This window comes from Emys orbicularis, chromosome 14, assembly GCF_028017835.1.
Source record: "Emys orbicularis isolate rEmyOrb1 chromosome 14, rEmyOrb1.hap1, whole genome shotgun sequence".
NCBI lineage: Eukaryota > Metazoa > Chordata > Testudines > Emydidae > Emys > Emys orbicularis.
The window spans coordinates 4,620,334-4,630,812 of record NC_088696.1 but is presented as its reverse complement, the minus strand read 5'-3'; the positions used below and the strand labels follow the sequence as shown (position 1 = coordinate 4,630,812).

The 10,479-nt window shown below is 51.7% G+C and overlaps 1 protein-coding gene across 1 annotated transcript; it reads left to right on the top strand.

Moving 5' to 3' along the window:
• The first annotated feature begins 1,625 nt into the window (after nucleotides 1-1,625).
• CDT1 (chromatin licensing and DNA replication factor 1) lies at nucleotides 1,626-10,205 on the top strand. Its single transcript, XM_065416605.1, has 10 exons — nucleotides 1,626-2,177; nucleotides 3,134-3,292; nucleotides 3,748-3,968; nucleotides 4,936-5,130; nucleotides 6,022-6,167; nucleotides 6,824-6,927; nucleotides 7,537-7,725; nucleotides 8,029-8,163; nucleotides 8,259-8,460; nucleotides 9,314-10,205. The coding sequence occupies exons 1-10, from the start codon at nucleotides 1,626-1,628 to the stop codon at nucleotides 9,475-9,477; spliced, it is 2,067 nt and encodes a 688-aa protein (XP_065272677.1). The 3' UTR covers nucleotides 9,478-10,205.
• The last annotated feature ends 274 nt before the right edge of the window (nucleotides 10,206-10,479 follow it).

Sequence of the window (10,479 nt, the reverse complement as noted above, 5' to 3'; positions counted from 1 at the left end):
GAAGGCAAAAAACCTCCAGGGCCTCTGTCAATCTGCCCTGGACATAAACATAGCCTTATTGTTAATGGAGCTGTGAGAGCTGAGTGGTTTTGAAAACCAGGTTGCTTATTTAGGTGCATAAATATGAATTTAGGTGCCTAACTTTAGACACCAAAGTTAGAAAATGTTGGCCTTTGATGCCTCTGTACCTCAGTTTCCCAATCTGTAAAAAATAAAAAAATTATATTTCACAAGGATATTGTGAGGTTTATTAATGGATATTGTTAAATTGCTATGGGATGTTTGGGCAAAACAGCAAAATGTGAATAGGTCAGGGCTGTTATGACATGTTAAATCATTGAGGGGGAATCAAGTTTTAGGTCAACAACTTTAATTCAGGGTTGGAGTATGAAGCAAAACGAACTAGTAATGCTGACAAGCCATTAAAAAGCCAAGTCTAAAGTGTATCCGTGTGTTGACTGGAAACCCACATCTGTTTGCTAACAGACATGCTGGAAACTCTGATAAGCTTGGAGGGAAGCACTGGGCTGGAGGGATAAATTCTGGTGGAGGGGGAAGGAGCCAAAGTGGTGTGCTTCAGCAGCCTATCTGTGCATTCTTTCCCCATTGCCTGAAGGTCTCACAGGATCATCCCTAACCTTATTATGAACTCATAGTGGGCCCCTTTTTATGCTTAGTTATACAATTCATTCATTTATCTCTATTATTAATTGTTATTATTCTTTCTTGTATTCTAGTAGGCCCAGGAACCCCGGCCATGGGCCAGCATCCCACTGTGGGAGGTACAAACACACGCTCTCGAGGCCACTGAAGATATTTGTCTTTGAAAGGGCATGAATGTCCCTGGCACCTGACAGCAGAAGACGCTGCGCTTTTTAAGTAGAAAAGTGACCGGATACAAGGTCTCTGATCTGTTCCCTGGCCCGAGTGTATCATGCCCTATGCACTTGGAAGAGGTCTCAAACACCAAAGTATAGCACCATCTCCTCTAGAATCCACAGAGGCCTGCCTGTCCACAGGCTGTGTGGAGCAGGGGGAGGGGGTACAGCCTGGGGGGCCTCCTTGGCTGGAATGTCTGATCACTTCACAGTCTTTAATGCCCCCCATTTAATTATCCCCATTGCACAGCTGGGGAACCAAGGCAAGGAGAGGCTAAGTGACATGCCCAAAGTCCCAGGGGAAATCTGTGCCAGAGCAAAGACTTGACTCCAGATCTCCCCTCGCTCCAGCCTGGCCCCTGACCACTACACCACCCTTCCTCTCCAAATGATTGCAATGTGCGTGTGATACCTACCGCGGCACCGCACATGCTACGGACCAGCGCACACCCTGTCTCTGCCTGAGCCGGGCACATGGGGGGGCTCTCCCCCGCGGCAGGAGACCCGGCAGCAGACGCAGAGGGGTGGGGACGGGTTGCGGGCGGTGCCTTTCCGAGAAAACTGGCGCCAATTTTTCGCGCGGGGCCATGTGCGCAGCTGCGCCAGCCAGGGGGCGGGGCTCCCGCGGAAGTTTGATACATTCGGCGCCCGGTGGAACGCTGGGTGACCCGCGGCTGTGCCAACGTTCTAGTGCGCCGGGCTCGCCACGCACGTGTGGGGCCTTCCCCCGGATCGGGCCGCGCGAGGATGGCTCAGCTCAGGGTGACCGATTTCTTCTCCCACAGTAAAAACCCCGCCCGGGACGGACCGCTGGGCACGAAGCGGAGGAAGACCCGGCCCGCGGGAGGAGTGGCCGGGGAGAAGCGCCGGGCCGCCCGCTCCAAAAGCCGGCCTACCGCAGCCCCGCTAACCCCGCTGAGGATCCCAGCAGGGAGCGGCCATGAGCCCCGGGTGAGCCTCCGAGAAGCCAGCCCGGGAGCAAAGCTGGTCGGATTGGAAAATAACGATAGGGCGGGGGTGAGCGCTGCAGCCGGGCTGCCTCCCCTGAGCCCCCAGCAGCAGCTGCTGCTGGCCTCCCCCCACACCCCGGTGCGCCCCGATCCCAGCTCCCCACAACCCCCGGCACGGACACTGACCGGCAGAAAGCGGTGTAGACAGGAACTGGACCCTGAACTGGAAGCGGGGCGAAACGCCGGCCCCCCAGCCAGGCTCCCGCCCCAGGAGACCAGCAAGAGAGCGGCCAGGAAGAAGCTGGTACTGCCCGCAGATGAAGACCCCCAGGGTACAGAGCAGGAGACGGTAGGTACCTCCCTGAAGGCCCTTGGCCAGCCAAGACCCACGCGAGACCCCTGGACGGGGGCAGTTTTGGCTCCGCAGATCTGGGTTCCCTTTATAACGGGGCCTCTGTGGGCAGCGCTGGGTCTGAGGCCTGCGAACAGTGGGCGGCCCTGTTGGGACCTTCCGTACCGCGTGTTACTTGCCTGCTGCTGTGCTGCCTGCGAACAGGGCCCTAGCTGCTCCCCTGACCTGCCCTGGCCTGCGCTGAAGATCCAGTGACAAAAATATCCGCAGGGAAACAATTAACAGCGTGTCTCGTAATGTTGTTCTTGTGCTAACGACTTCACACCCCATTGAAGCAAACGGGGCACATCCCTGCGGGCAACAAACCTGAGCAATGAGTCTGTAAGAAACCCCAATTGCTGGGCTCGTAGGGGTCCTGCTACAGGAAGGAAGGAAGGACTCTTCCCTTGTTGCTCATACTGGTGTTAAGAACGTTGGGAGTTCTAGTGTAGACAGGCTGCTAGTATTTTGTGCAACCTGGAGATTAGATCCTCTTCGATAAGGGCAGGGACTCAGTATTAACAGCCTGAGGCAGCTGGTGGCCCATCTCTGCCAGGGTTTTGGATGTTGCAAACTTGTTGGAGCAGAACTAGTGTAGGAAATGTTTTGAAAATGCTCCTAGTGTAGACTGACCGGGCCAGGGATGGAATCCCTAATCCCAGGCTGTAATAGCTGGTGCAGGGCTGATGTTACGAAGTGTGTGTTTGGGGGGTAGCGAAGTCAAAGAACAAATGCTGTCTGTTAGTTGCACCACACTGCTTGGACCTGGATTCAATGGGTATTGAAAATCTGACTTTGACTATAGCTCTAGTTACTTGCTGACACGTAGGTATGGGAAGGTTTATCTCCCACTAAAGCAGGGAGACTCTTTGGCAGTGAAGGCAAAATGTTCTAACAGAACAAATTCGTTGCAGGTTTCCAGCCCCTGCTCCAGTGCTGCCCTCAGACCCCCAACCCCGTCCTCCCTTAACAAGAACGTGAAGAACCTGGTGAATGTGACCCTCTCGCCAGGTCCAGAGAGTGGGCTGCAGTCTGGCCTGGCTACACTAGAGGGAAACATAAGCCTTAAGCAGGTATGGAAAGAGCATGAGTTCTCTCTGAGACTGGGAACGGAGCTCTGCTAGTAACTCTGTGCTCTTCTGCTCTCTCACACTCAGAAGTGGCTTGATGGTGCATACAAACCCCCTCACTCTTAGCCCTGCAGCAGTATCTAACTGCATGTTAACACCAAGGGGGAATGGAACACAAGCCGGGTTGGGGTAGAATTCCCACAGAATCCCTTATGAAATCTCTTATCACTAACCCACTTCTGTCGTCCTTGAGATGCCAGCATGTGCCTGGTATGTTCAGCAAGTGGGCTGTACCTAGATTGGCCCCCTGCGTGCTAAATAAATGATGGTATAGGAGTATAAGGGACACTTGGAGCTATGCTGACCCTCCAGAAGAACAACCGAGCATTACTTGTAAACAGTCTTCCATCCTAAAAGTCCTGTATCTGTTACCTTCCCACTCCCCCTCCCCATCCCAGGTTTCATCCAAGGAGCTGAAACACCGCCTGCAGAGACTCCAGGAGCTGACTTGGAAAGCCAAACTGCCAGCTTGCCCCTCTGAGACCTGCAGTGACTTGAAAAGCCGCCTGAAACAAGTGCAGGAACTAGAATCCAAAATCCGCAACAGAAAGGCAGAGGAGGGGAAGGGATCTGGACTGCAACCATCCAAAGAGACCTGTGAGCCAACCGCGGAAGCCAGGTGAGAAGCCATTTTTGGGGATAGCTGGAATCAGAACTTCACCTTTAGTGTGTGTTTAACCTGGTGCTGAAACAAAGTCTGGGACAGTAGACCTGGGGTTCCAGTTAATTGCCATAGTCAGCAATGGTAAAACTAATGCTGCTCTGGGTTTCCTGAAGGGTAATTACCACCCACAAGGCAGAGGTAGAATGTAGCCCAAGGCACTTGGGTAGCAAAATGCTGCCGCTCTCCAGTGGTCTCTCAAACATCCATGTTTCTGATGTTTAAAATCCAGTAGCTGGGGTTCAGCATAGATGGGATCTTTATACTCCGAGACCAAACATCTCCTGCTTGCCCAGTTCACCCAAGTAAGTGCGCCAGCACTAAATGGCTGAAAATGAGCGGCTACTTCTGAGAACGTCCGCTCCTGGGCACTAACATGGCATTGCAAGAGGGATCCCTGAGAGGTGACCTGCTGCCGCCTATGCTCTGGACAGCAAAAGCGGGTGGGCTTCTCTGTTGAAGCAGAGTGCGCCAATCTGGGGGCGAGACTTCAGCAGGGTCACTTGAGGAAAGCGATACACAGATGCTATAGTGAACTTGGGATGAAACTCACACGTATCTTATTGCTATTCTGATGGCTAAGAAAAGAGACTGGAATACATAGCACAGCCTCAGAATTTGAGCTGGACCTTTTCAGCTCATCCAGTCCATCCCCATCCTGCCAGCACAGGATTGTTCCTTGGAGAACATAGAGGAAAAAGATGGCAGAGGTTGGGGATTGTATGAACATCAAATCGCCATGTCAGCGCTGACTCAGAGATTTCTACCACATCTGAAACTGGCAGGCTTTCCTACTGGCCTCCTTTTTGAGTAGCAAACCACCTGCCAGTCTGTTCACACACTTGCTCACAGACACCTGGTATTAATCTCATGTTGAAGCTACTTGTTGTGGGTCTAATTCCTGGTCACTCTTCCCTTCTATCAGCGAGAGGGCACCTGCCTATCAGCGATTCCACACCCTTGCTCAGGATATTCCCCCAGGTCTCACGCTGCCCTATAAATACAAGGTACTGGCAGAGATGTTCCGCAGCATGGACACCATTGTGGGGATGCTCTTCAATCGCTCGGAGACTGTAACCTTTGCCAAGGTCAAACAGGGTGTCCAAGATCTAATGCACAGGTAAGTTCCTCCTCCTCCTGCCGGCGGGTAGCTCTATAGATGAGGAATTGCTAGAGAGCTGTCGGACTCAGAATTCAGCATTCACTGTAATTGTGCCAGCAGCAGAACAGCTGTGAACTTTTCCAGTCTTGTGCCTCGTACAGAGCAGATGCACAATGAGCAGCATCTAAGAAGGTCAGGATTCAAGTGCACTGGAAGGGCTTGGGCTTTCTTGGGCAGACTTCCCAAGCCTTCACAGAGGGACCTAGAGAAGCCTACAGGGAAGGGTTGCGGGGGGGTTGCACCTGTTCTGGCTACCCGTGATAAATTCTTGTTGTAACCTTTCCCTCTAAATGAGGACAGGCTCAGCACAGCTGAGGATTGTGGCATTGCTGGATGTGTCCACGTGGGTGGGGGAGGAGTCTGTGATGCTGGCACAAGGGAAACTTGGCTAGAGCATGTGGAGTGACTCTCACTCCTTCCTGCTCTACCTGCAGTACCTCTTACAAACCGATTTCCCATCCCAGGGGAAAACTTGGACTATCTCCACGTTCGAGAGCAGACCTGAGGCACAGACATTCAATGATTTGCCCAAGGCCACAGAGGAAGCCAATGTCAAGACTGGGATCAGACTTGGAGAGCCCTTGGCTCCCGGACCTGTACTCAGACCACTTCCCAGGACAGAATTTGCTCTGTAACTTGTAGCTTCTCTGTCCCTTGCTGTTGACTCCCATATGTACTGCAGGCAGGGACTCTGACTGCTAGTACCTGCGTGTCACATGGGTGTCACTGATTCCTGGGGCCCCCCATTGCTCTGGTTCCCATCAGGCTGCTGAGTTTAAGCACTTGTTGCTGATGCTCGTTTGTGTCAGCGCCGCTACCTCATTTCTGACTCTTCCTGCAATGCCACAGGCAGTTTGAAGAGAGGAATGTGGGTCAGATCAAAGCCGTGTACCCCACTTCGTACAAATTCCGCCAGGAGAAGAACATCCCAACCTTCAGCAGTTTCTTGAAGAAATCCAGCTACCAGCTCACCGTGGAGCCAGTGCTGGGGGAAGGTATGTGCTGCAGCATACTGTCTGCTCAGAGCCCTTGTGGAGGAGACCTGGCTGGCAGGCTGGGCTCTAAGCTCTCTCTCTGATACGATCCCTAGTGGGGCTTGTTGGGAAAGGATGTTTGGGTCTCTGGAAACCTTCCCCAAACGAGTTCACTGTGTCTGACGGAACTGAGACAGTCTGACTGGCTGGTTCCCTGAACGTGGGAAGAGTGGGGAGCAGCTCTGACCTGTTCCAGCAGTGGGTCAGGCATGTAAAACTATCGGCTGGTAATGGATCTCTAAGCTGGTCTTTCCCAGGGGTTCCTTTGAAACTCGGCTCAGAACATAACCTGTCGATGGCACTCCCGGTTCTGGCTACACTGGTGCTCTGCATTCATCCAGGTGCTGATCTGTTTATTTCCCTGGGATGCAGCAGCATAGCAGGCGGGGGCGGAGGGCCGGCTCTGAAGCAGATGACCAAGTTCAGCATGACTAGCAGAGAAGGGGCTCTGGTGCCCTGGAGGCTGTTGCTTCCTGCTCCTGTACTTACAGCTGCAGCAGTGTGATGGCATGTGTCAGATCTGGGGTGCTGCAGCCAGCTCTTCCTGCCAGTCCTTCCCCTGTAGCTTTTCCAGTTGCAGGACCTGCAGATAATGAACGACCATCTCTTGTCTCTAGAGGAGAAGGTAGATGGCCGCCCGCACCTGTCAGCATCGCGCTTGCTGGAACGCAGGAGGGTATTCAGCAGGAACCTGGTGAACACTGTCAAACAGCATCACAAGGTGAATGGCTCGGGTTTTTTGGTATCATGGGGAGACTGGTATAGACCACGGGCCATGCAGACTGAGTGAATCTGCCGTCTGTGCATGCAGCAATCTGTAACCTTACTATTGTTCGGGGGTGCTGCGTTCTCCTGTACTTCGTGAAGCTAAGCAATCGCCTCCTTAAAAATATCTCCAATTCAGAAGCTCCCCATCATGCGATGATGAGACCTGCTCTGTTTTAGGTGAAAGCCAACAAGTGACCCTAAGGGATCTGGGATTCCCCAAGACACTTTTGATATCTAGAGGCAGAGATAAGAATCCATTTAACAGAGGGGCCTGGGATCCAAAATAAAAGTACATGGTTGGACCACCAAACCGTTCAGTCCGTGGAATCCTAGGCAGGGAGTGGGGAGAGAATCTGAAACATTGAGACAAGGATTGGGATTCTCCTAACAAGAGAGACTGTCCTGGAATCTCCTGGGTCTGGTTTCTCATAGACACATGACACTAAACTCTGCTAAAAGCACAACACTGCAGTGAGGTAATGGCTAGCTCAAGGGTAACACAACCAATCTCTTATTGAGTATCTGACTTGCAGCGTCTGACACACAACTCTTTTCACTCCAGACATTCATGGCTTCCCTCAGCCCCCCAATGGTCATACCAGATGACAAGCTGACCAGATGGCACCCTCGCTTCAATGTAGACGAGGTGCCAGACATAATACCAGCTGAGTTGCCCCAGCCCCCTCAGGTGGACAAGCTGACCACGGCGCAGGAGGTGTTGACCAAGGCCCGGAGCATGATGACCCCAAAGGTAAGGGACAGAGCTGCGTAGGCTGGAGTACACGGCACCAATACTGGATGGTTGTGGTGAACTTGTTACGCCCTCTCACATCTACGTGATCATTGGTACTCCTGTGACCCAGTCGCAGTAATACTCAAGCACCCACTCCTCCCTGGGGAGGAAACTCCACGTTAGACTCTTCCCTGCTATTGACCAAAGACCCTGAACTATTAATCGACAGTTGGGAACCATACCCCTAGCTTCAAGCATAGGCTTCCTGGATACATCTTGCAGCTCCCCCATGTGACCTCTGACTCTCCTTCGTGTGAACAGATGGAAAAGGCTCTTGCCAACCTGGCTCTAAGAACAGCTGAAACCAGCCCAGGAAAGCATGAGGACCCCAAAGCAACACCCACAGCCAACACCTCCAGTGCCCTGAAAGGGGTGTCCCAGGCCCTGCTAGAGAGGGTGAGTAACTTGGTTGTGACTGCAGAGGGAGTGGCCCCGACAAGGGGGGTCTGGAGGGTGTCTGACCCAACCCCCACTAACTTCCGTTCCCTTAGATCAGAGCAAAGGAGGCTCAGAAACTGCAGGCTCTGATGACCCGGAATCCACAACAGGAGGAGCGGCTTGTCATGATCTCACGGCTGCCAGAGATGGCACGCCTCCTACGCAATGTGTTCGTGGCTGAGAAGAAGCAGGCGCTGACTATGGAGGTGGCATGTACGCGGATGCTCGACAGCTACCGTACCACGATGACATCTGGTAATAGAGGGGGATGGGAGGGGGTTTTTTTGCCTCTGGCATGTGAGATTCTAAGATATCTGAAGAGCCTACAGTGAGTTCTGAGTCTCAAAATCCAACATCTCCTGCCAGCCCAGGAGCAGTGGTATAGCTGCATGCTAGGAAGCACTGAATGGGTACCATAATACCCACTTACCTCTAGAGGTTGCTATGGCTACCATATTAAACTACATTTTTGGTAGCTGAAAAGCTGTCATGGAGTTAGCCATAGTTGGAGGATCCCTATAGACAGAGCCTTTACTTTGTAGCCTCACTTCTAACTCATGCTCCGCTTGCTAGTCTTGCTGGCTTCCTGGAACAGTGTCAATGGAGCAATAGTAAACATTTGTTTTCCTTCAGTGGTCTCCCTAAGACCTATCTTGGTGGAAGCGAAGGATCTAGTCTTTATCAGGCAGCTCTATGCTCCCCCAAAATGCCTAGCTGCTGCACCCACCCTAAGACTAGTTTGCCTGTCAGTGTAGAAGCTGACACTACTTCATCTGCTTGGTAATGTGAGTTCTGTAGCCTCTCCCCCAGACATGAGAAACTCTGGGTTAGTCTAAACTCCTAAAATAACTGCTGTCATCTGATGGAGAGAGGTGTGGGAATATTTTTATAGGGCTTCCCTGTGTACCAGCAGTGCCAAGCACAGCTGTGTAATTGATGGCTAAACTCAAAGCCCGGAAGCAATGGCTGGGAGGAATTTCACCTTCATGGTTCTGTGATTTGGGTAGGGAGCAGAAGCCAGAACTGCTGCCCAATGTGTAATACACTGGCTGCCAGCTGGGAGAAGCTGTTTGAAACTAACTTGCTGATCACTTCTGGTTCTCTGCAGGTGAAATGGAGAAACACCTACACCTCTTCTCAGAGTTGCTGCCTGACTGGGTCATCATCCATCCAATCAGGAAAGACACCTACATCAAGCTGGACAAGAGCATGGACCTCAATCTCCTTATGGAGAGACTGACAAGGATGATTAAGGAGGAGGAGAAGCTCTGATTCCTGGGGGGTGGGAGGGAGATGGCTGGGGGTGAGACCTTGATTTTAATTAAATGTGCCTCTGAATGTAGCACAGATGGGGCTCTCAAGGCTGCTTGTGACCTCACTGGTTTCTACCTATGCACAGGAAACCGAGAAGGTAGACAAACCTCTTTGATCTTGGGTTGTTCGTTTGGCACAGTTCTGGGCAACTCCCCTGGCCCTCAAACATGAGGGCTAATATGTTATGTTCACTACTGCATGCCCTCCACGGGTAGGAGGTTGCATTTGGCTTTCCTACCTAAATTGCTCCCTTTTTTAGCTCTCAGTGCTTCGTTACTATGGGCAACTTCGTACAACAAATAAAAGTGCTCGGGCCACAGTGGGAGCAGGGGTGTTTGAGCATCTCTGGCTGGCATGGCCTTAGTTACATAAGCCAGACCCCCCTCTCTGAACAATGATGTAATGTTTAATTCCCTTGAACAAGTTTCCAGTATGACAACTTGCATCCATTTCTTCCATTAGCTGAAGGTGCTGTGGGGGTGGATGGGATCATATGCCATTTCTAGTAAGCGAGAAATAAGAAAAATGGAATTTCCTTTGGAAAAAAATAATCCCAGGGGTCTTTTTAATCTGTTCTGTTTTAGAGAGAGAGAGAGCGCGCATCTCAGCCTACTCCAGCTCTGACGTGTTCAACTCCATGTACATATTGTTGAAATGTGTTGGTATTAAACTTTTAAATGATTGGCAGTAGCAGTGCTCCCTGCTTTAACGAAAGCTCTTGCCTTAACCAGTGGGCTGCTTGAGGCTCCCTTAACTCCAGCTGTAGGTGCTGAGGCTTCTCGGCAGCAGAACTTTGTGAATTACCAGTAGAGGGAAGGGTTGGGGTGTCAGCCAATTCAATTCATGGAAAGAGACTTCTTGGAAAAAATGAGCAGAGGTTTGCAGAGAAATGACTGCAGCTTTTGTACATACAGGCATGGCTAAGAGCACAGTTTAGTGTGTGAGGGTTGGTACCTAATC